Source organism: Eretmochelys imbricata, chromosome 4 (genome assembly GCF_965152235.1).
Source record: "Eretmochelys imbricata isolate rEreImb1 chromosome 4, rEreImb1.hap1, whole genome shotgun sequence".
NCBI classification, from domain to species: Eukaryota; Metazoa; Chordata; order Testudines; family Cheloniidae; genus Eretmochelys; species Eretmochelys imbricata.
In genome coordinates, this window is record NC_135575.1 from 30,784,456 (window position 1) to 30,810,200 (window position 25,745).

The 25,745-nt window shown below is 40.5% G+C and overlaps 3 protein-coding genes and 1 long non-coding RNA gene across 8 annotated transcripts in view; 2 read left to right on the forward strand and 2 right to left on the reverse strand.

Annotated features, from left to right (window-relative positions):
* The window catches only part of DAPP1 (dual adaptor of phosphotyrosine and 3-phosphoinositides 1), a 43,444-nt gene extending 41,923 nt beyond the window's left edge, over positions 1 to 1,521 (forward strand). Inside the window, exon 9 of the mRNA XM_077815063.1 lies at positions 139 to 1,521. Coding sequence (XP_077671189.1) covers positions 139 to 189 — 51 coding nt within the window. The 3' untranslated portion in view covers positions 190 to 1,521. The remainder of the gene's footprint in view (positions 1 to 138) is intronic.
* The window catches only part of LAMTOR3 (late endosomal/lysosomal adaptor, MAPK and MTOR activator 3), a 77,648-nt gene extending 65,681 nt beyond the window's left edge, over positions 1 to 11,967 (reverse strand). For 3 of the 4 annotated variants that reach the window (XM_077815065.1, XM_077815067.1, XM_077815066.1), the window contains exons 1-6: positions 11,831 to 11,967; positions 9,383 to 9,439; positions 8,434 to 8,468; positions 7,513 to 7,571; positions 6,433 to 6,566; positions 5,255 to 5,318 (exon numbers count right to left, since the gene is read on the reverse strand). In XM_077815065.1, coding sequence (XP_077671191.1) covers positions 5,255 to 5,318; positions 6,433 to 6,566; positions 7,513 to 7,571; positions 8,434 to 8,468; positions 9,383 to 9,391 — 301 coding nt within the window. In that variant the 5' untranslated portion in view covers positions 9,392 to 9,439; positions 11,831 to 11,967. Of the gene's footprint in view, positions 1 to 3,220; positions 4,104 to 5,254; positions 5,319 to 6,432; positions 6,567 to 7,512; positions 7,572 to 8,433; positions 8,469 to 9,382; positions 9,440 to 11,830 lie in introns of those variants that run through there. The other variant, XM_077815064.1, reaches the window with a different exon arrangement.
* Positions 11,968 to 12,067: 100 nt separating this feature from the next.
* Positions 12,068 to 19,219, forward strand: LOC144263940 (uncharacterized). Its single transcript, XR_013345876.1, has 3 exons — positions 12,068 to 12,146; positions 13,269 to 13,343; positions 19,083 to 19,219. It is a non-coding gene; the product is annotated as an uncharacterized LOC144263940 (long non-coding RNA).
* Positions 19,220 to 19,363: 144 nt separating this feature from the next.
* Positions 19,364 to 25,745, reverse strand: part of DNAJB14 (DnaJ heat shock protein family (Hsp40) member B14) — a 35,475-nt gene continuing 29,093 nt past the window's right edge. For both annotated transcript variants that reach the window (XM_077815069.1, XM_077815068.1), the window contains one exon: positions 19,364 to 25,241. In XM_077815069.1, coding sequence (XP_077671195.1) covers positions 25,117 to 25,241 — 125 coding nt within the window. In that variant the 3' untranslated portion in view covers positions 19,364 to 25,116. The remainder of the gene's footprint in view (positions 25,242 to 25,745) is intronic.

Sequence of the window (25,745 nt, forward strand, 5' to 3'; positions counted from 1 at the left end):
GACAGGGCAACATGTTATAAATCTAATTTGCTCAAAAATCAGCAGCTTGTATTTTATCTCTGCCCAATTTTTATTTTCTTTGATATTTCTTTTTAACTTGCCACATATGTGAATAAGTAATATTGTCTTTTGTTTCAGTCACAAATAAGAAAACACCAGGACCAGCGTGATGCCACCTCTCCTCTGTAGTTATGCCTCTAAATAATTTAGTCAGCGAGAGTCAGCCTTCAGCATTGAGTGTCACTTCACACGAGAGCGGTGTCAGCACACGAGTTACCTACAGTGTACATCTATGTACTTGCATATATAAGATTAACGCTAGAGGGACACTTTCAGAATGTGAAGTGTTATCAGTGAAAACTGTTGCATCCTAACACTGCTGGTTCCCTACCCACTCGCATGTTCCTATTCGGTTCACTTTTGCATCACAAAAGTGTTCAGTATTTGAAACTTTCGGCATCGTAGTAAAGCACTCTGTTAGCTTCATTGAGCTTCTGTAATAAATGCATAACTAACTACTAGCAACAGCTGTTCTGCATGGGTTAGCCCACTCATTTGAAATCAGCTTTTTTTCTGGAAACCTTAAATATTTGTTTTGCATTGTGTTTTAAGGGTTTAAATCCTAGAGGAAAATTATGTCTCCAGAGTGACTTTTTTTCATTGTGAAACTGACTAGAGTGTATTTTTGTAATTAATGTGAGTCCCTATTACATGGAAAATATAAACTTAATATTTTTAAAGTCCAATGTCAAAGTGGGTGATGAATAATATTTGGTTTTGATTAAAGATATTAGCGTCTGGTCTGATTCTACATTTTGGCAGTGGTAGTTGCAAGTGTGTAGATTGGTGCTCTCTCTTTCTGTTAAATAGAATGTATGTTACAGACATGTACAATATTGAGAGCATCCTTATTTATACATTGGGGTGATAAGGGCACAGGGCAGTTGGACCCCAGCGTCTCCATTCCCAGTACGCCCATGAAGGAGTAGCCATAGGCACCCAGGGAATGAGGACAGAATGCTGTACAGCCAGCAAAGCCCTTGGTCCCCATTGGGCCAAGAGCTTTTTAGTTTCAGAGTAACAGCTGTGTTAGTCTGTATTTGCAAAAAGAAAAGGAGTACTTGTGGCACCTTAGAGACTAACCAATTTATTTGAGCATAAGCTTTCGTGAGCTACAGCTCACTTCATCGGATGCATACTGTGGAAACTGCAGAAGACATTATATACACAGAGACCATGAAACAATACCTCCTCCCACCCCACTCTCCTGCTGGTAATAGCTTATCTAAAGTGACCACTCTCTTTACAATGTGTGTGATAATCAAGGTGGGCCATTTCCAGCACAAATCCAGGTTCTCACCCCCCCACCCTTTTTTTCCAAAAACCATACACACAAACTCACTCTCCTGCTGGTAATAGCTTATCCAAAGTGACCACTCTCCTTACAATGTGTATGAAAATCAAGGTGGGCCATCACTTGCCCACATGAAGATGATCATTAAATTTTACGCATTTCCGCTAGCCGCATCTGCTTGTAATGATCTTTTCCTTGGTTAGTATTGAGAGTTTACAGGCAGAAGCTATTAATTTTAGTTGATTAGGTTTGTGTGTTTTAGGGGACGGGCGAGGGGATAAGACAAGTTATATTCTGGAAATCAATTGTAAAGCATTTGGCAGCTCTCTGGACAAAGAAAGAAGGGATCATGAATTTGTTTTTAAATATCAAATTAGCTTGAATTGTACCTGCTCAAAAATGTTTTACATTAGACAAGGCCATGTTATGTTCTCCTGCCATATAAACTGCTGTGGCATTTTTTTAAAAAAGCACACCAACCAGTTTAATTTTCCATAGCTGCCTCTCTTCACATAGAAGAGGCAGCTAAGCCTGGAAAAAGAAGAGACTCCATTATGATAGAGGAAGAATTCAGAGTTGTAATTACAGGAATAGTATTTTGTTTTAACTTAGATGTTCACAGTATTTGACGAATTTTGTATAGACTAAATATTTTAAGATGTCTTGAGTAAATACGGTTTCACCATACTATTAAAAGGTACTCTTTTAAAACTTAGATTGTGATGCCTGCAGTCAAGGAAGTTAGCAGAATGGTGTTCATACGCAACAAAGTTTTATAAAGTAATGATTTGCATCTCCATTTTCCTCCCAAAGAAATAAGATAACTGCAATACAATAGAAATATCCAGTACAACCCTCTTGGTAAGCTAACAATAGTCATGCCTCTCTACTAATGGATGGAAAATCCTATGTGAGGTCAAATCATCTCACAATCAGAGCTTCTTCCCAGGGGAACAGGCCGGTTACAGAATACTGGAAACAAGACGTAGTACACACTACCTTGCTCAAACAAAAAATCGCAAACTGAAGCCAGGTTAGAATACAGCTTGCTGCTTTTCAAATGGAGCTTCACACAGACAGGCTGTTACACTGGTTGATCAGGGCTCTACATTGGCTGATTAGTTTCTAGACGGAATTTGAAGTGTTTGCCTTATTGTATTAAAAATGCAGATGTTTTGGGACTAGATTATCTGAAAAACTGCCTCTTGCATGGGATACTTCGGCAGTTACAATCAGCACATGCTGGAGCCCCTTGATTTAAGTGGAAGAGACAGCTGGCAAGGCAGTCTCTGTAAAGATTCTTCAACTGAAGAATTCACAATCCCATAGACTAGAACCCAAATGTGTTCACCTTGGAAATATGCTGTAAAGCCGATCTTTTCCTTCTCAGGTTACCGAAGAGGCAGCGGGCTGAGGGATCCAAGGTTGAACTGGTAAGATGGGATTTGTTGTTGTTGTTGGAGGCAGAAAGTGTCCCCACAGCCCACCCTCAATTTTGAGGTGGAATTTTAGTAACGGTTATCAAGGGAAATCCGTGCTATCTATTTTAAATCAGAAATCCCACACCAAACTCTGAAGTTTTGCTCTAAAAAAAAAGGCATTATATGGCCCCCAAGTGTTTTCACTTCTAGAAAACCAATGTCTAGAGGTAGACAGTTGACAGCAAATGATGCGTGATTTTATAAAAATGTAGAAATTCAAAAATGATAAGACCCAGATGAGACCTACACAGGTTATTGTTTAGCCCATAAATTCTCCAAGTTGTTGTACATTTACAAAGCAACAAGGGAGACCGTTATCTGCATGGAAAAGTAGGTTTACCAGTAATATTTTAGGACAGTTATAAAAATGAATCAGGCTACAAGATTTTTAAAAAATACTGTTTTATTTAGACATTTACTTAGGAAAACCTAAACATAAATGAGCAGGTCAAGTGTTACCACTAACATAGCCACAAATACCAGAACAAAAGACAATCCTGGGTATCACACCTACACTGTACAAAAGAAATACAAGAAAGTGCAACACCGATTGGGTACTTGTACCCAGTAATAAGGAAAACGCTTGAAGCTGTAACTTATATAGAAATAGCAGCATCCTTCTCCTGTACCAAGGAAGCTCACATTCAGATTAGTAGTATTCCTTTACCAACGCATCACAAAAAAAACACCATGGGATAGTTATTGATTGTACTGCTAGGACTGCCAGCATATGTTCTCTTTTTCCTAGCACAAGCAATGAAGCATTCATTACAGGACAATGAAAATTAATTCTACTTCCCCACTATGTAGTGGTGGCTAGTCAGAGTTAGGTAAACCCTACTCAATGCTTCATTCCCTGTACAGCAAGGCAGCTGTGGGTCACTTATCTGGACCGACAGTATGCGGCTACTGGTCAACTCTGTTAAACCTGATCCTTAGTAAGGGCTCCACTGGAGCCATTTGGTGGTCTCTCCAGGACTGCACAACACAAGACACGTGGCGAAAGAGTCTGTCTACAACACACTAGTATCTCATTTCCGATTCAGCACTATGCACAAGTTTAATCTCATTGAGTACAATATGGGGAAGTGATATTTCCTCTCAAACATTTGTTATTTTGTGGGCTGAGAATTATTGAATCTTTATGTCCCACTGGGTAGCGAAGAGATGCCGCACTTTGATGACATCATCAGGTTAAGAAACCTCTACAACCTGCCTCAACTCTTCAAACAAGGGAGCAAGCTCCTTCTCTAAGCTGACGATCAATCCTGTAACAATAAAGAAGAGATACAAAATAGTTACACTACACACAGTATCCATTAAGCCTCTCTCCAAAGTAGTCAATAATAATGAAAGTGTATTAAAACTAAACTGATTTCACTTCAGCGTCTCATGCTGCAAGGAAGCAGCATATGAGAACTAGTCACAGCGAAGACCAGCAATTGCCACTGTAATTAAGTGCCCTCTGGTCTCTTCCTCTTCGAAGCAAATAAGAATCAAGTAAGAGCAAAACGGGGCAGGAAAGTCCCCAAAACAGGAAGATGGCCAATGCAAGCACAGTCCTCCTCTGGCACCTGCAGCATTGCCTCCACACCATGCAGGCTCTAGGGAGTATTGGGAGAAGGTGTACGCTGGAAAGTCAGAAGAGTGACGCCACAAGAGAGGATTTCCTCTGGAACAAGCAGAGAGCCAGAAGGATATATTGGAGGGTCAAACTCAGAGTCCTGCATAACTGAAGGGCATAATTTTGAGACAAGGTGTTGCACGGGTCAACAGAGTGCAAAATCTGGCCTGCAGAATCTTTGTTACGTCATCTGTATCATCACTAGCAAAAAGTATTAAGCACTAATGTATGAAGCTGTTCAAGACATAAGACAAGACAGTACTTTCCCTGCAGACCTTAGCATCTAACAGACAAAAGTGAAGACTAGACACTGAAGCCTGGAGGAGGACGGAATAACGTAGAGGCTTTTGTTAGTTTTTGTTTTCATGTTTGGTTTGCTTTTTGTGGGCACTGAGGGAGAAGAAAGATTGTCAACTGTTTGTATTGTGGGGTCATTACCAGTGCATTTTCCAAATAAGTGAGGTTCACATCCTGTTTAAGGTAATGCATTATTGGAACAGGCAGGAAAATGAATTGCTTTGAAGAAAGATGATAGGCATTTTTGAAAATTTTGCCAAACTGCTACTTTCAAAAGTTTCAAATATTAGCCCCCTTTGGGACTCACTTTTTTCCAATCAATCATGACACCCTTTTTATCAGATTCCATGCTGGTGACAAGCTAATATGCAGTTTTGTAATGAATACTGACCTAAGCTGATGGAACTCATATTTTTCAAATGAATTATTTTAAGTCTTATTGAAAACATATCACTCTAGTCATAACAGTTTCGGAAATTACTGATAATGAAAACGTACCGGTGTTGGCATTGCTGCTAGCAATGAAACTTACTACCAAAGGTAACCGATTGAACTGGACCACCTTAAAAACATAAAAACAAAAGTTCCTCAGAAACAAAAAAAAATCAATATACTGCTTGTCAGAAAAACAGCGTGACATCTGCTATACTCATTCCCTAATCCTGCAGTCCTTACTCATGCAACTGGTCCCGTCAATTTAAATTAGAAATCGGAATAAGGACTGGGTTTTATGTACAGGTTTTAAAGATTCAGCGTTCAAAGGTGCTAGCAGAGAGAGCCACAAAATGGGATTGCTGTCTCACAGGTATGTACGGTATGTTACACATTGTGAAATCTAACCAATTTTAAAAGCTGTAGCATAGTGTGTATGTTATTTTCTCCCTCTTGTTACATGATAAAAAAAACTATTCGAGGGAAGGAGATATTATTACCCAGATATTCATGAAGAATTCAGAAATGCTGAACATACAGTAGTAGGGTCAGAAGAATGTCAGGCCAATGCTGTCAGGTCAGGGGCAAACAGCTACTTTTTTACATTTACTTTCCATCAAACAAAGCTGAATGCAGCAAGTCTAAACAGTTAATGCAAACAAATGACAAAAGCCGAACGTCCTTCTGTAAATTCTGCTCATCAATCCACTGTGAACTGAGCAGGAGTGTGAATCTGTTGAAGGGTGATGGATTTCAGTAGACACATGAAGAACACCACCAAGTTTATAAACTGTGAATTCTTTTATGTAAAATGTCCTTGCCCAGACACTATTACTGAAGCAGGATTTAACGGTTACACAGTTTAAAGTGGACAGAAGCCCCAGCTTGTTCAGCAGTATCGCTGATCACATGTATATAAATGAGCATTTTGTTCTTCAAGAGAAATATTTTTAAATGATCAGCAATAAACACAAATTTAGAATGGTAGATATTAGAGATTTGCAACAGGCACCAACAGCTGGAGAACACAGTGAGCTTCAAGTACTGCCCTGAACCAGTAACTCATTATTGATGCTGGAAAACAAAAGCTAATTTCAATGAATATTGCAAAAATTCGGCATAACCAGCTCTTACATATTTTAGAAAATAAAATACACATTTAAATATAATCAATCCCCAGTGGAAAGCCAGCATAGTTTAAAAAAAAAGTCACAGAGGACTAGCTCTGGCCAATAGACCCTTACCTGGTATGTGTTGTAGTAACAGATGATACTCTTGTTTTTTGAAAGCCCTAGTTTGCTGCCCTGGTCTGTTGCAAGTGCAAAGGTGGACAAGAAACCAGGTCTAAGTGCATGCTCTGGAGCATTATCATTGGCAACTGGAACAAAACATATTTCACATTCCTATATGATATGGGTCAGGCATCCTGCACATGAGGCAACAGTAAACTAGATCAGATCTCATACATATCAAACCGCCCCTCCCTGCTTCCCACCTTCCCTCAATAATGAATGCCTATTGATGTGCTTTGGAAGATGCATGTAAATGTTTTACTCTGTATATCTTTATCACCACTTCAGCAGCCCGCTTTCCTAATGTTCTGAGGATGGCTTATTTTCTACATGCTTGTTTGTTGCGCCATGATCTGTGCGGATGCTGTTTGGTTTTATTGCATCACCTGCAGTAGCACGCCAGACCCATCTATCTGCCTTCAGATTCACACATACATGCCACTCCTACCGAGCATCATTAAATGAGATGGGACATAAAAACCATCTGCAGATGCCTGAATCTTTACATTCTTAACTTACACCATTGTGTCTGTTGCACTAGATGTCTCACACTACTACTGGAAAGTAAGGGAAGGATAGCACAACCCCAATGCAAACAAATTCAGAATTACATCAGAGCGGTTGGATGCATCTATCCGTGGGTAGCATTTGGTCATATCAGTCTTAGGGGAAGACTTCTGTTCAACCAATCCTGGTGTTGTCTACCAATCTGAAAGCAGCTTTAAGATATAAACTCCTTACATGATTCCAACTCTTTTCACTGATGACATGGTAAGGTGCCTACAGACTATGGTTTTAAACACACTGCATGTACCTAGATAGAGACTCCCTTTAAGAGATTATTTCTCTTGTTAAAATGTCCCAAATTTGAGCATGTCTGACTTAATGCTTAGATCAACCTCCAATATTTACAGTAAACTAAAAGCCAGACAGGAGGAAGAGCCCTCTCTTCAATAGGAAGCCACTTTTTGTCTTTCAATTAAAGATGTAAATTATTATACAGTAGATGTACAATCAGATGTTATGATTTACCTTTGATAACAGGCACACCATCTCTGTCTGACACTAAAATAGCATGCAGACCTTCAACACTAGAGAAAAAAAATAAAACTGTTGTTTTTACCATGTTTAAATGTTGGCAGCGAGATTCATTTTTATTCAGCAAATACGTACCAACGTGAAAACAGAAGTAGCAAGGAGAGATGTGATAGTGCAAGGAGTGCCCACCATTAAACTAGCTTTTGTTATGCGACCATCCAACGGACCAAAGATAGACTTGTACTAGAAACAGAATTGGAATTGGAAATCGTGGAGGTCCTTCAGCTTAAGTAAGGGGACTGCTATTGGAAGTACTCCTTAGTGCAGGTGTCACTGTATTTGCACACAGTCCCAGAGCATGACTATTTAGTGCTGCTAATGACTGGCCTAAATAGCTACTTGCAGTTACCAGAAACTGTAAGTTACCAAGATGAACCAAGTCCTCAAAAAGCCAGTACAAAGTGTTGTTTGAATTCGAGAAGAATTATTCCAGGAACAGAAGCTTTTTTTTTTTTTTTTTTTTTAAAGAAACACACTATTCCCTTAAAATGAAGAGTACTGTACTTCTTTTGGGGTGGACAGATGGAAAGGTTTAAGTTATTTCCACCTGAACTGACTTTTAACTCATTCAGAAATAACAGTGTTGAATAATTTTCAAGATAAGTGTCTCTCTAATATTAAACTGGGTTACCAAAAGATAGGTTTTTGCAGCCAAATAAATATTATTCAGAGATAGGAACCTACAGTGTAAAACGTAATAGATTCTTTTAAAAAAGTGTTCAGACAGTATGGACAGACTGTTGGATTACTTTCAGTAGAGCCTACTAAAATCCAGGTAAATATTAACATACATTAATTGCGAAGCAGCACAGAGTGCAAAGTGAACACTTCACTGTAGCGTGATAGCGATGTTACCTTGGTAATTTTTTGTACAGAAACCTTTTCAGCTCCTATAAAGAAAAATAAGAGGATGAAATAGGCTTTATTTTTCAAAATAATAATATGTATGAAACTTTCACAATTTTATCCCAGTAGAAACCATTCATGTCATTTAAAAAATTCCTATTCCATTCTACCACAAAACACTTCTTTTAAATTGCATTGTGTGGAGTATTTTGAATTATAACTCTGACCAACTCCCTCCCCGCCCCCCTTCGGTGCTTGTAGACAAAAACAGTCCGAGTTTCAGAATTTGCATATGTATAGTACTTGTATTACTTGTTCCTTTACTTCTGACCCTCATTTCAGTGGCTCTGAAAATGTACATACAGGTATTTGTTAACTAACCAAAATGCATCCAATACATTTAGTGAAGTGGCAGCAAGTATATTGTTGTATTTCTCTTCCTCCCCAAGTGTTTTAAATATAATGTTTCACGTTAACACATTAAATACGTAGCGCTTGAACATTTTAACACAATCGCTACCACAAATGCCTATCCCAGACACACGTGAACTTTGTTTTAGTGTCTTCCAAATATCACAACGTCACAAGTTACTGAACAAAGAGCAGATTCTCTCTCCTTTTGCATAATCAGGTCATTCTCAATCAAGCCAGGCCTCTTCTCCTTTCCAAGTATTTATAGTCTAAGGCCTTAGTCCTGCAAATACTTTTGCTCGTGCATAACTTTACTGACATCAGTAGTCCCACTGAACTGATTGAGGCTTCATAAGGGTGTGTCCATATGGATCAGTTTACAGGATTGGGGCTGTAAAGTAAGCTTTTTGGGACAGGGCCTATAGTTTCTTCCTGTTTGGTAGCTTTCACAAATAGTGAAACAAAACCCCCCAAAACAAACAAACAAAACCATATAATTACAAAGAAATACACATTTCTGTTTGAAAATATTTTTCAAAATACTTACGTCAGCCATATTTAGAAACTTTTGGGAAAAAAAAAATCAGATGTACTGTCAAAGTTCCTGAAAAATAAGAGTCAACATTAGTCATGCACCTAAGCTTTTATGACCTCCTTCTCTCTCTCTTTTGCTTACTCTCACACAAAATTAAGGAGGGAGAAGTATCCCTATTAATTTCCAGCATCCCACAGCTCCTTCTGGTGCCAATGTGAAGAGGAGAACGCTCATGCTACCCTGCCCAACAGAGTGAATTATTGGCATTAAACTGCTCTTAAAAGAAACTGACTTACCACAGGTTTCAGAGTAACAGCCGTGTTAGTCTGTATTCGCAAAAAGAAAAGGAGTACTTGTGGCACCTTAGAGAATAACCAATTTATTTGAGCATGAGCTTTCGAAGTGAGCTGTAGCTCACGAAAGCTCATGCTCAAATAAATTGGTTAGTCTCTAAGGTGCCACAAGTACTCCTTTTCTTTTTGACTTACCACAAGCTACACACAAGCCCTTCCCCAGAGGCCCTTCCCCCACAAGCAGCCCTGTTGCAACTGTCCCACCCATCTCAGGAGGAAACATGGGTCAAAAGCTGCATAAACTGTGTAGAGGGAGTCTCAGGGCAGATCTACACTTGGTGTAGTGCTTGTGTAGATCTGTCCTGGTGTAGTGCTTCTACTGTCCGCATAGCTCATCCACCTCCGCGAGAAGTGGTAGCAGCTATGTCAGCAGGAGAAGCTCTTGACACAGCACTATCTACACCCAGGGTTAGGTTGCTATAACTGTATTGCTCAGGAATGTGGATTTTTCACACCCTTGAGCAACGTAGTTATACCGATGTAAGTTTGTAGTGTAGACCTGGCCTCGCTGATAGGGCGCTAAAGAGAGGAATGAGTGTAAGGTGAAGATAGGTACACATGTTATTCCTGGATACTCTCCACAATAAAACTGCCTGACAGCCACTCTGCCAGCAAGTTTGTATGTTTCAATGGGCTAACACGAGGCAGTAGTTAGTCTAGATATTTTCTGAGAGCTACCTCTTTCAAGCCTCTGCTATAATCACTGAACCACATGAGTCAGTCAGCTTTAACTCAATCCAGATAAGAGAGATGTAATACCAGCACAGCAGAGGAAGTAACTGAAAGCACTGTCTGTGCCTTGGATTGAGTTCTCCCAGTGGTTTGTTACCTTGCCATCCGAAATCTGTGTTTGTTTCTGGATTTCCAGGCAGCAGGAGTGTTAGTGTTGCAAACCCTGCCCACTGACTCTTCAATTGCCTAGGTACCCTGTTCCTTTGGTCATGAAGGCAGTCAGACATCTGTGTCTTTGTCACCTTCCCCCTGGAAACACCCTCTGCATGGATTAACTTCCAAAGGCAGTTTCAATTAGTGTAGACTGCTGTCAGCATTAGACGCAAGACTGGGGTGGTAACTGGCTCAATCTACTCTGCACTGGTGAGGCCTCAGCTGGAGTACTGGGTCCAGTTTTGGGTACCACATTTTAGGAAATATGTGAACAAAATGGAGAGAGTCCAAAGAAGAGCAACAAAAACGACAGAAGGGTTAAAAAACCTGATCTATGAGAAAAGGTTAAAAACACTGGGGATCTTTAGTCTGAAGAGACTGAGTGGGGGAAGCTAACAATCATTGGATATGGAAAAGGCTGTTAGAAGGCGAGGGATCACTTGTTCTCTGTGTCTAATTAAGAGTAGGATAAGAAGTAATAGGCCTAATCTGCAGCAAGTGAGATTTAGGTGAAATACTAGGAAAAACGTCCTAGCGATAAGGATAGCTGAGAACTGGGCCAGCTTTCCAAGGGAGGCTGTGGAATCCCCCAGGGCAGGTTTTCAGAACAGGTTGGACAAACACCTGTCCCGGCTGGTCTAGGTTCCCTTGCTGCTGCAAGGGTGGAGGGTGTCGCTCAAATCCCGCCTTTCCCTGACTCCAGGAGGGAAGCCAGCCGGCAGGGGAGCAGATTGCACCTGCTCCTAAGGCAGGTCAGCCGAGAACCCCGGCCCCTCCTTGGGTTGTGCCCTGGCACCTGACAGGCCACAGGGCTCCCGCAGCTGTGCACGGGGCGGCCGAGGACAGGCTCGGCTGCTCCCTGGCCCAAGGCGGGTGGGAGCTGGAACTCGGGGCGCGGCCGCACCCCCTGACTTGAAGCGGTTTCCATCATGCCCAGGGGTCACAGTCTGGTTCTGTGGCTCTCAGCACCCCCCAAACGGTCCCATCAGCCCTGCCAAGGCGCTGGGGCTTGCGGAGCTCCGAGTCCCCCAGCCCCCGGGCGGAGGGTTCGGGGACGGAGAGGAGGCCGGTCGCAGGACCCCTCCCGCTCCACTCCCCGCAGCACGGGGTGGGGGGCTGTTAATATAATAGGCCCTATAATAACAATTACCACAACACACAACCTCTGCTGGGGGGTCCACCCTCCCCCGAAAGCCGAACTCCCCCCGCCCCCTTCCCTTACCCCAGGGTCCAACAGGCCGCCCGCTTCTGCCGGAATTCCTCACAGAAACACCCCAGCTGACAGCAGCCGCTTCCCCTTTCACCCTCGATCACATGACTCCCCACCCAAGAAACGATCGCTGCCGCCTCCCCCCCCCGCGCCGTCCTCACTTCCGGTGTAGCGTCAGATCTGTCTCGCTGCCAGCGCATGAGCATGCCCACCCGTCTGCGCCTGCTCAGTGAGCGCCGCGAAAGGGCTGCGCTACTGGACGCGGAAGGGGACAAGCGAAGGGCGAAGCCACGGCGGCGTCTCTGCCTCCTTCGGCCCCAAAGCAAATGTGAGGTCACGTGACGGCACTGGGCGTCGGGAGCCCGCGGGGAGAAGAGGGGCTCGCGGTCGCGCCCAGGGCCGCGCGCCCTGTTGTGGAGCTGGTGCTCTCGGGGCGCCTGCCCGCGGGCACAAGCGGGGTGCTGGGCGGCGAGCCCCAGCACTGATTTTCAGGGGGCTCTGTGAGCAGGTGCTGCTGGCCCAGGAATCCTGGGCTGTCCGTGAATCGCCTGCCCTCACCCCCTTGTTCGGGGGGGGGTTCAGTGCGCACCCCACCACCCCTTGTAACACTTAGTAGCCCTGAAACACACACACACAATTAAAGACCCTAATGCACGATGCAGTTTAGGGGCAGCCCTTCTCATAGTGACACCGGCCTGATTTAGCAGTTACTTCTGTTTGTAATAATAGGGAGACAAGCTGGGTGAGGTAATACCTTTTATTGCACCAACGGCGGTTGGTGGAAGACACCAGCATATTCCACCCACCTCGTCTCTCTGATATCTTGGGGCCGTTAGGGCTACCACGCCGCTGCAAACAACAGTGTAATAATAGGAAGATATAACAGATGACAGCAGATGCAGTAGTTTGCAAGGTGGAATGAATCTCAGAGCATTTGACATTTCAGGGACTAAGGTAGTTCAGAGATTATTTGCATTTCCTCTGACGTTCCTTTCAGCTGTGGAGTAAAGTGATGACAGGTCATCTTAAAAATATAATAATCCCCTCCTTTGCAGGTGGTTTGCCTTCATTCCTGCTAGGGCAGCCCAGCTCTTCCAAGGTTTCTGACTTTTGAGAGTTAGGTAGCTGGTTTACAGTTGAGACACCAGCCAGTGGAAATGGAAGGGGATCTCCTCTCAGCACACTGAAGATCTGGATGAATCAGAGGTGCAGTCCTGTGCATCTATGCAAATGATGTTCCGCATAATTAATTGTTATTGTTATACAGGATAAATTATGTATATTTACACCATACATGTTAGAATGACTTAAGAAGAAAAAACAAATCCTACCCAGCAGATCAGCTCTCATAAATCTAGATAGTTGGGCTGAATCAGTGCTCAAATGGCCTTGAAGGAAAAGGATGCTGCATAAAATGGTGTGTTAACATGGCAGGTCACTCTCTTCCCAGAAAGATGGAAATGTGCTGCTGAAGATCCTGGCTTGTGCAAGAAATGCAAAACAGAAGTCCTGCTACTTATTTAAGGTCATGTATGTTTCTTAAGAGTTGAGGGCATTACGCTGAATTCCTGGCCCAATTCATGTTATGTGCACCCCAGCTATAATTTCACTTGTGGTTTCATGTGACATAATCGTCACTTCATGTCCTAAATTATGGTATACTGTTGCTGTACGCTGTTGAACAGTTCCAAAATTTGATGTGAGAATTATCTTGTTACAGATTGGCAAAGTGATCTCACTTGCCCAACGTATAACATATTTTGTAAATACTTTGGGACCTTCTGGGTGAAAGGTGTTACATCAATGTAAATCATGTGTTCACACACTATAATGCAAAGGTTTCAGAGTAGCAGCCGTGTTAGTCTGTATTCGCAAAAAGAAAAGGAGGACTTGTGGCACCTTAGAAACAAACAAATTTATTTGAGCATAAGCTTTCGTGAGCTACAGCTCACTTCATCGGATGCACATCATCCGATGAAGTGAGCTGTAGCTCACGAAAGCTTATGCTCAAATAAATTTGTTCGTCTCTAAGGTGCCACAAGTCCTCCTTTTCTTATAATGCAAAGAGTTGTCTTAACCATTAAGAAGGGTTTGTATCAACAACTATTCAGTTTAACTAGGGATAAATCTTGGCAATCTCTTCTCATAATAAATTCTAAAGAGGGAAGAACATTCTGCCAAATACACATATTTAGTGTTGCCTAGCAAATGGGTGATGCTTGAGGGGAGATACCGGATCAATTCAGGAACAAAAGAGATAAAGAACAAAGAGAATGAATTGTTTAAGCTTTTATGTTGGAATGCAGCTAGAATTACACTATATGCGAATCTGTCACCTATGCTAAATTTTATATCTAACATGAAAAAAATAGTGCTTTAACAGCAAAATAACTGGCAATCCCAAATCATGTTCACATTCTCTAACAGGAGGATGTGACAGGCCAGTTGCCATTCAAAGGGCAATTTTCAAATGTCTTATCCATTTTTCCTGTTGGAGGGGTTTCCACCTGCAGTGGAACTGAGCAACTAAGTTGCAGTTTTTTAAAGATATTATATAGTTCAGTAAAAATTAGTGACAGAGGCTCACCTGCTGTGTTTGCCATTATGTATATGTAGAGGAGGTCAGCAGCATTTGTTCTAGTAAGTCACATTGCTGTATTTTTAAAAACAGTGATTAGAGTGAAGTTAAATGCTGTACTTGATGATTTTTATATAATTAAACAGGACAAGAGTGGACGTTTAGTATCATTTTAGGAATTTCTCTCCAAGATTTAAAAATAATTTTCTTCTTTTAGTTCTAGAAGGCAGATTATCCAAATGGGGTGTGTGTCCAAGTATGCCAATTTTGACAAGTTTAGACTTTTGCCGTTTATATGCTCCTTCCCAGGAATGAAATGTCTAGTCATCTTTTGAAAAAATCTCCCCCAAAATGAAGAATTTTAGTTTTACACCACTTTTCTGACTAGCTTATTTCCTTTAACACTGCAGTTTACTCATTTTTTATATAAGGCAGTTTGTGTGCCATCTAATTATATAAGCTGTAGACCTACAATTATATTAGATCTCCACCTGGCTTTAATACATTGTAAGGGATGAGGCAGATTCCCACCTTCACACCCAGAGGTGTGTGTATGTCCTGTAATTCTGCTACTCAATTTCTTTTCAATTTGAAGAGGAATTTTGTTCCTTAAAAAGTCATCATACGTATATAACCATAGTAGATTAATATTAAAAATGGACATAAGATTTCAGATACATGTGTAACAAATACATAAATCCAAAGAATTGTGAGCAGGATTAACGGTGTAATCTTGGCCCCATTAAAATCAATAGGGGTTTTGCCAATGACTGCAGTGTGGGGCATGGATTTCACTTTAAGTGAGTAGCTTAGGGTTGCAGATATAAATCACAGAACCTGTTTCAGGTCTGCCAAAGTCCAGAGCTCTTAATGTTTGTATGTATCACTGTCACCCAATATCTCAACTACATTTAAAATAACCACAGACTAATAGACTGTACGATATTGCTACTTTCACCTTCTAAATCATTTGTTAAAGGGAGTTTGTTGCGCCAGAATATTGTTTATGATTAGTAGTAGTTTTTCCCAGCGGAAATGAAAAATAGTTTACTGCAAGAAGGCAGTCTTCCTTTTGGTAATTAATGGCTGTGTCGAAAAGTCAATTTATAAAACAATTCAGCAGTATTTTCAAAATATTTAAGAATAATTTAAGATTAGACAACATTTTAGTAGCTAGAACACTTTGCCTTAAAAAGGAATAACTGATTTTATAAGATAAAGTATGTTCCTAGTCTTAGTTCTCAGTATCTACATGAGCTGAGCATACAATGAAATAGCTGTTCCTTTTAAATGCAAGCCACTGAATTTAAAACAGAACTAGAATGACTAGTCAACCTGGGGTTTTCTTTAACATGTAAAAAAAAGTAAGATTTTTGCACATTTTCACACTGAAAATAAATTTTATTTTGATATGTCTAATATTACATTAGATATTATAAATCAGACAAGTCTTTTTTTAAAACTTAACCTTTAAATCTTGAAAATGCTTTCGAATTAGACAAAATAAAATAAGATCTTCTTTGTTAAGATACTACCTTCATTTCACCAGATTTCTTTTGCAAGCCTTCCATTAAATTTATTAGGTGTCTTGAACATGACTTGCAAAGACTGTATAACCTCTCCCGCACTGTTTTTTTAAAAGTCTGAAGAACAAGCATTTAGAATTCCTTCAGATTTTTAAAGCAGGTGAGGGACTTTATATTCTCCAACATACACTTGTAAAATATCAGTCACAACTGAGGAAAACAGCCAATACCAGCAGCAAGTTCAGAAATGTTATTTCAAATGTAAGCCATTTCCAACCACATTTCAGTTTATTCACATTGAGAAATGCTTTTTACCTTGTCAGATTTCAGATTGCTGAGCAGAGCAAAAGGGTATAATTTTCTAAAAATGGACCCTGTAATGCAGGGTGGACAAACTACAGCCCAGGGGCCGCAGCCGGACCTCCAGACGTTTTAATCTGGTCCTCGCGCTCCCGCCAGGGAGCGGAGTCTGGGGCTTGTCTCGCTCCGCGCACCTCCCAGAAGCAGTGGCATGTCCCCGCTCTGGCTCCTACCGTGTAGGGGCAGCCAAGAGGCTCCACATACTGCCCCCGCAGCTCCCATTGGCCAAGAACCACAGCCAATGGGAGCTGCAGAGGTGGTGCCTGTGGAAAAGGCAGCATGCAGAGCCACCTGGCAGCGCTTCCGAATAGGAGCTGGAGCGGGGACATGCCACTGCTTTTGGTAGCTGCTTGAGGTAAGTACCACTCAGCACCTGTACCCCTGCCCCAGCCCTGATCCCCCTCCCGCCCTCTGAACCCCAGCCTGGAGCACCCTCCTGCACCCCCAACCCCTCACCCCAGAGCCTGCACTCCCAGCCGGAGCCCTCACACACACACCCCTACACTCCAACGCCCTACCCCAGCCCGGAGCCCAATCCCACACCCTGAACTCCTCATTTCTGGCCTGCATCCCCAGCCGGAACCCTCACCCCCTCCTGCACTCCACCCCCAATTTCATGAGCATTCATGGTCTGCCATACAATTTCCATACCCAGATGTGGTCCTTGGGCCAAAAAGTTTGCCCACCCCTGCTGTAATGGGAATTCTTACCCACATACTGAGGGGGTGGAGGTGGCAGGGAAAAAAAGCGTTTAAAGATCAGTGACACCAGAACTCTCAAAATTGGATGGATAATTTTAATTCCTAATGGAAGCTCTGCTCTGTGCAAATTTACAGTGGCACAATATTAAACTATCACAAGTTTGAGGTATTAGCTGGAAAAGAAATATATACACCTCTAAACACATGCACACACAGGATTCACAAGTCTAGTGGTCCCAAGACCAGCAAACCTTGGTACTGAGTGAAAAGGAATCATGTATTTGTCAGGGAAATTATACATGCAAAGAAGCTTTAAAAACTACATTTCACATAACCCTTAATATAAGGAATATTTATGTTTCTGTTCAACATGCTTAAAAAGGAAATTATTTAAACATATTGGAAAAAATTCATATCTTTAATAGTGAGTAACCAAACTGAAAAAGGAGCTTGAAACATGAAGCTTTCCTTCAAGATTACAAAGTCATCTAAAAGATTATAAAGTCATCTAAAAGATTATACCAAGAGGCCTCATTCTACCTATTTCCCCTAAAACACAGACTAGATCTGCATGAAAGTTAAAAGGATGGGTTTCTTTTTCCTTTTCCAAGTTTCTCCTATCAGTTCGCACCCCCTCCCTACCCCTTTCTTCAGCTAAACTGATGGGATTAGAAATATAGAGGCAGCCATCTATTCTGTTAAGTGCCCAAAACTGGACAGTCTGATCACTGTGTTCATTCATTCCTCTATCCCACTATGTGGAGGAAAAAAACGCATCTCCATGCAGATTTAATGGACGAAAGGGAATCTTGTGTTGGTTCATGATGACGAACCTAAATTTACTACGTGGTTAGTCAGTGGATTACAATCCACACAGTTCAAGTGGTAGGCTGACTCAGTTAGGGAAAAGGTGAAGATTCCGAAAGATCAAAATTGAAAATTTGTCAATTAACAATAATCAAGCATTGTGGGAAGTTTATCCATTTTCATAAGATTATAAATGTTTCTGCTATGATGGTTAATACCCAAAAAGCAAATGGTTTCAAAAAAAATTTTTTTAACAATGCCAACAACGTTACTCTCAAAGTTAACAGCAGAAGGTGAAAGACTGAAATGCTCAGAGACCTTATCAAGATAGTTCATGACTTACTTGCCCCTCCCCATTGAGGCCCATTTCCAGTAAATGCAGTTTTATAGATATATAGGTGTATGCATATATTAGTATTTGCATGTGCATGCATCATATGACTATGGATCTGCATGATACTATATAAGTATTACATACCATATTCAAAAAGGGAAATGAAGTTGTCACATAATGCAAGATTGCCTGTATTTTTATAAGTACAAATAGCGGTTGTGAATATTCAGTATTTCGCTTGTTCAGATGGTTGTAAAGAAGAACAATCTCAACCCTCTCCCCCAAGACCATAGGAGCAGATTTTCAAAGGCGCTCAGCATCCAACAGCTGTTATTGTACTAAACAGGAACTGCTGGGTGTTGGGAACTTTTGAAAATCTGACTGCTTTAAGTGCCTAAATAGAAGCTAAGCTCTTTCGAAAAATCCAGCTCCACAACAAATTCGGAGTACTTTTGAATATTTGGCCTTGTGTTAAAAACAAACAAACCACCAATTCAGGCATAAAGAGATACAAATCATTCTTGCAGAATATGAAAAAGGCAATTCGTTTTAATGAAAGTTGAGGACCCACCATCTCCTACCAAAAATAATCATAGGAACATAGGATAAAATAATGGATTTGGTGGACTAAGGTAACTTCTAAAGAGATTCCCAGTGAAATAAGATCCCTGTAAAATCTTCAGCTGCCTCATTAACAGATCATGGGAGTTTCTGGTATAATTAAAATGGCTACATGGGGGAAAACCGTGAACAGAGGTTTAAGATTAAACTGTTCCTTACTGTACACCAAGAATGATTTAAAGTAAAATGAATGGCTTTGCTAAGGTGTATGGGTCTGATACTGCAAATGGCTAATTCCACTTTTGTTCCCCCCCACAATGAGCCCCACTGAAGTCCCCAAAGAGCAACTGAGTCACTGTCACCCACTAACTCAAACACTCTCTCACTCTTTCTACAGGCATCATGTACCCTGTATCCCACAGCTTCAGGAAGTCCCGTAATTTGTCAGCATGTGTTGATAGATGGAACATACATACTCCGTCCATGGAATTAAATTATACTGTATTGTATTTAATAAATGACGTTTGCCATTGAGTTCAATGAAATGGAATTTTGCCATGGATTTCAAAGAAAGCAGCTTCACCAAGAGGGGGAAAAGTATTTGGCTATGTACAATTGTTATTAAGCACTACATCTTCAGCAAAATTTCTTCCAAGGTCCTGAGAAATCTGAGCTCCACATTTTCTGGTTTCTGCTAGCGTGACACCACAAGTACTACAAAGGACAGGAAAACAGGAGGTTTAAATAATGAAAGATTTTGATCACACCTACAATATATCTATGGAATGTGATGTTTGTTCCCTTTGGAAAAGAAACTGAGAAGGTTGCAATGCAGGCTCTTAAGCAATGTAAACTGTCATGGGATAAGAGGGAAGGTCCTCTCATGGATTGGTAACTGGTTAAAAGATAGAAAACAAAGGGTAGGAATACATGGTCAGTTTCCAGAATGGAGAGAGGTAAATAGTGGTGTCCCCCAGGGGTCTGTACTGGGATCAGTCCTATAAAACATGTTAATAAATGATCCGGAAAAAGGGGTAAACAGTGAGGTGGCAAAATTTGCAGATGATACAAAACTACTCAAGATGGTTAATTCCAAAGAGTTACAAGCGTTACAAAGGCATCTCACAAAACTGGGTGATTGGGCAACAACATGGCAGATGAAATTCAATGTTGATAAATGCAAAGCAATGCACATTAGAAAATGTAATCTCAACATATAAAATGATGGGGTCTAAGTTAGCTGTTACCACTCAAAAAAGAGATCTTTGAGTCATTGTGGATAGCTCTCTGAAAACATCCCCTCAATGTGCAGCGGCAGTCAAAAAAGTGAACAGAATGTTAGGCATCATTAGGAAAGGCACAGAAAAGAAGACAAAGTATCATGTTGCCTCTATATAAATCCCTGTTATGCCCACATCTTGATTACTGTATGCAGATCTGATCTCCCCATCTCAAGAAAGATATATTCGAATTAGAAAAGGTACATAAAGGAGCAACAAAAATGATTAGGGGTGTGGAATAGCTTCCATATGAGGAAAGATTAATAAGACTGGGACTTTTCAGCTTGGAAAAGAGATGACTAATTGGATATGATAGAGCTCTATAAAATCAGGACAGGTGTGGAGAAAGTAAATAAGGAAGTGTTATTTACTTCTCCTCATAACACAAGAACTAAAGGTCACCCAATGAAATTAAATAGGCAGCAGATTTAAAACAAACAAAGGGACGTATTTCTTCACACAACGTACTCAACCTGTGGAACTCCTTGCCAGAGGATGGTGTGAAGGCCAAGACTACAACAGGGTTCAAAAAAGAACTAGATAAGTTCATGGAAGATAGGTCCATCAATGGCCATTAGCCAGGAGGGCAGGGATGGTGTCCCTAGCCTTTGTTTGCATAAGCTGGGAATAGGCGATGGGATGGATCACTTGATGGATTACCTGTTCTGTTCATTCTCTCTGGGGTACCTGGCATGGGCCACTGTTGGAAGACAGGATATTGGGCTAGATGGGCCTTTGGTCTGATCCAGTATGACCATTCATATGATCACTTTGGTGAATTAAATAAAAAGGGTGAAAGTTTCAGGTAATGACGCCTACCTTTGAGTTCCCGTCAGTTTTTTGTTTTACTATTGCATTTTCCTGTGTATTCCTCTACTTGTTCCTATGTGAAAGACCCACACAGAGGACACTGATTCCCCTGTAATAGTGAGTCAGTCAGTGAAACTACTACAAAATAAACAAACTTGAAAAATAGATATTGTTTTGCCCCTTCATCATAATAGCACTCTTACTTGTTACTTGTAACAATAGGTCAAAGATTTCCAGAGGGAAGTTTTTAAATTGACTCTGATCCTTTAAAACAGGGGTCTCAAACACACAGCCAGTGGAATTATTTCCTGCAGCCCACCATAGGCGCCAACTCCACTGGCAGCCAAACTCCCAGGATCCCCTCCTCCCTGCTCCTCCGCCTACTTCACAGCACTTCCCGCTGCCAAACAGCTGTTTGGCAGCACTTAGGACTTTCCAAGAGGGACGGGGGAAGAGCGGGGATATGGCACGCTCAAGGGAGGAGGTGGAGAAGAGGCAGGACTGGGGCAGGGATTTGGGGAAGGGGTTGGAATAGGGGCAGAGAGGAGGCGGAGTTGGGGCGGGGACTTTGGGGAAGGTGTTGGAATGGGGTCAGTGAAGGGGTGGGAAGAGGCAGGGCAGGGGCAGGGCCTCATGGACTAAATGAGGAGTCTGAGGTATGAAGTTCAGCATGTGAGATTCTTTGCTGTAAGTAGTTGGGAAGAATGTTTGTTAAAAGTGGCAACATATTACGTATGTATAGTTACTTTAAAAAGTTCCTGCAATTACAGCTGTGTTGATAGACTGTTAGTGTAGATCATCCTCAGCGTTACTGACCACATAAGGAATAGTTACAGGTGTTTATATTTTATTAAAACCCCTCTTCACATTACAGTTTTTAAAAAGTTACTACATTGACTTTTAATAGCATACTGTATTACTCTTCATTTTTTTCATTTTTGACTATACTTTTGTATCATTGTATGAAAAGGTTTCAGTGATGCAGCCCTTGGGCCAACGTACTAGTCCTCATGTGGCCCTCGTGATGATCTGAGTTTGAGATCCTTGCTTTAAAATAAAGTGCTAACTATATTTTAATGGCTATAAACTTTGTCTTTTGTAATCTTACAAATAAGTCTTTTTTTTTTAAGTCCTAAATTCACTTTTAAGTTTGTTTTTAGGTAAACAAACAGAACTTCTACTGAAATGTTTACCAAATGTGCAAAATATATATTACTGTAAACTGGTAACAAATCAGGGTTCTCCACTGACTAAAACATAGATGTTATGTTGTGGGGATTTTTTTTAAAGGTCACCTTTGCAAAGGAAATAAATGGGCTTGTTTTTGCTTCTTTATTATATATCAAGTTAGCCTACAAGGATCTGTTTTGTTAAATGATTTTTCTCAGCTGTTTTTTCAGTTGAGAAATTCAGGTTCTGTGAAAGCTGGAAATCTCTATGGTGACTGGAGGACTAGTGAAGTGACTGACTCACAAGAGTCCAGAGTAAAATCCAAGCAGCTAAAAAGTACAGGGATTTTAAAATCAGGCTGCTTAAAACTCTGGTTTGGTTTTTTTTGATAATATTTAAGACTAATTAACATTTTTGAGAAAGGATATTTATCCCTTCAGTTAACATATTGCTCACAAGAAACATACTTTGAGCTACCCAGAAGATCCTTCAGCAAAACCAAGGAAAAGGAGACTTGACATTCCTGATACTAAGTTTTTTTTAAAAAAAGTAAAAACCCCCAGACTTTTATTTTTAAAATACATTACAAAGAAGCAAAACAGGACATACGGCCAACTTTAAAAGAATCCTTGCAGATCACCTTTAAGGTAGGCAGGAATAGGAAGTAATACCCATGCTTCCCCAGTTCCCATACCCTGGTCTCAGTAAGAGAGACTGCAAATACTTAATCTATCAAGTGTTAAGCAGCATTTTTTCAACCAATCAAAACATGTTTTTTAAATGGAATATGCTTAGAAAGGTAATTATTTTTCTAATAATTTATAATTCAATGGAATGTAGCAGCCTAGTTCTAACTATGCAGTAACTACAGGTTTATTGTAAGCAGCTTTATTAAAAATATTTCTTAACTGTGATTTCACAGCCCCCATATTTTATAAACACACTATGAAATCATTTCCCTTTGTGTTCACTGAAAAAATGGCACCCACAAGCATACAGGCATATCTATGAAGCAGGAGGCCAGTGCATTTGCTCAAGACCATTGAAAAAATTCTTCTATTACGACTATCTAGAGAATTTGACAAGTTCTTTGATGTTATGTCCTCCAAATTAGCATATTTATAATGCTTTCGGGATACTTTTAGAATTTAGGTAATCCACATTTGCTCGCTTTCTTTACTTCTAAGGCAAACTGCAAACATTTGGATGATTTCTACAATAAATAGATGAATGTGATACATCATTCGTCTCTCCTTGCCCCAAAACCTGATTCGTGGGGACATTCAGCACAGAAACCCTGCTTCGTTTCAGTTTTCAGCTCTTCGCTTTGAAGTTCACCTTTGATTTCCACTATGAACATTACCTCTTCCAAAAGAGGAAGAATGTTTTGGTTTGGCTATTAGCTTTGTACGTCACCAGCCAGCCTGTTCCATGTTACACCATCATATACAATACTGGGCACTTCCAGTGAGACACTTTAGAAAAGGTAAACACAAAAGGCTTAAGGTCCACTCAAATTAGCAGCATTTAATGTGGCTCTAAGGACTAATTATGCTCACAAAGTACACCAGTGTAAATCCAAAGTAAGCCCAATGAAGTTGAATAGGGCACTGACTTCAGTTAAGTAGCTACACTGTTATAACCAGAGAGCAGAATTTGCCTCCCTGCAATTTGATAAATTTAGAGAGAGAAATTCTCTAAAACAATGGACTGCCCTTATTACCAAATAGCCAGCATTCACAAATGAAAGACAAAATATTTTGCTATGTTGCACTGACAAACAGTACAATGATGTAGAAATTTCACCTACTACACTCAAAGCACCTACTCATTTCTTTCTGTCGGCATCACACACCCTGTATCCAGCTTTTTCAGAATGCCCCTTAATTTGTGACAGCATGTGTGGATACATATAATTTACATGTTCAGTCCTTGGAATTAAATGATACTTTATTGTATTTAATAGTTAAATGGTATGTTTTCTCATCTACAGGAAGTCCATCCAGCAAGATTCTGGACTGAAACAACTTTATATCTTGTGACTTCCTCTTGTTCCTGTACTTGATCAAATTTGTGGGGCTCTGATCACAGCAGAATGTTACAAGGCAGCTAAGCATTTAATAGTTAATTGTCAGAAGTGTTAAAAGGCACAACGCTTGACTTGAGCAGTGATTTTCCTATTCCACTTGTGTTGAGTGAATAGGAATCAGTTTGAAGATACTAGCTTGAAATGAGAAACTGCGAATCTCCCCAGAGGAAACATCGTTTTTTTTTTTTTTTAAACTAATTACTATTGCAGATTTTCCCTCTACCTTTTCAGTGAAAAATAAGGAACCTGGGAATGCATGTTCAACATGCTTATGGACTTATATACAACTGAAATACCAAAGGGCAGAGTTGCTGTAAAGTACTCCAAGTACTAAAAGCAATGTTCATAACTTCTGCATAGCACTTTACAAATATTTACTTTTAAAAGAGATTAGTGAAGCTCTTGGTTTTCTTAGTATTGGTCAGAAATTCTTAAAAACAACAACAGCTAACTGCTACTCTACACCAAATTAAATTTATCCCAACATATATTTCGGAATATACACTGCTATATTTTAAAAATATCAAGTTCCTCTAAGCTGGTAAAGCCTGAAGATTTTACATAAAGTTAGAGATAAAGTGTTTAACATTTTTTTTTTAAACTACACACACTTGACATCTGAATAAGGAGTGATGTAGTCATACTATTTATTTCATCAGTGAAACAAAATGTTTTATGGAGCTAAATTTCTGAGATTTTAAATAGAAAGTCATTTAACTTGTATATACACAAAGTGTTCTTTCCATAGATATTTACATGACAAATATGTTAGAGGAGAACCACTATGACTAAGTCTCTACAAGCGTGGCATCCTTTCTGAGCTACTCTCTCTGCTGAAAGAATTCATGGAAACCTTTGAAGTAAAACCTAAACAATTAAAATAATGTAAACTGACTTTGTTCTATATTTCATAGCAGGTAAAGAAGCCATTAAATGAAATTTCATCATAAGGATTCTGGAAACAGCTACACAGTAGAGTTTTACATCCACCCTCTTTTCAACTTCCAGGATGAAACTAAATCTCTTCTCACTTGACAAGAGATATAATAGCGTACTTAAGGATGCACGGGTAAATTTCTAGTTCATCCTCCTCGATAGATACTGGTGAGCCTTTCTAGTTCTTTGCAGTTGTCCATGGGCAAGGAGTCTGCTTTCTTTCGGAGGCGATCATCTCGGTACACTTTTGCTGCGTACAGCAAGTCTGTTTCTTAAAAAAGAAAGATTTTTAGGATTAAAGTAGTAATTTCACGTGTATGCAGGACTCTCTCCCACTCAGAACTACCCCAAACATCTAAATCCTCCTCACACCTTGCATCACTCTGTTTGCTGCTCCCAGTTGATAATCATAGTGACATCAATGTGTCATTTTATTGCAGGCTTCCCTCTGCTGGATTTCCTTCAGCATTGCTTGCCAGTTTGAAGGCCAATGCCGGTAACAGACTTTCAGTGTTCTTATATTTCAATCCGTACTTTCTGATTTCAGAGAGATTCCCTATCCCCCATTACTTGCTTACTTACTGTACACCAATAAAGATATTGATCACTTCACCCCTGTGGTCAATGATCTTCTGTGTGATCTTAATGGTACACCTCTAGTTACCCTGGCAGTGTTCAAAATCCATTCTGAGAGAGGCCTTTGAGACCTAGTTGTCCAGCACACTAAATATGCCAGTTTCTCAGGCATAAAATAATCCCTGTGTTCTGTTTTACA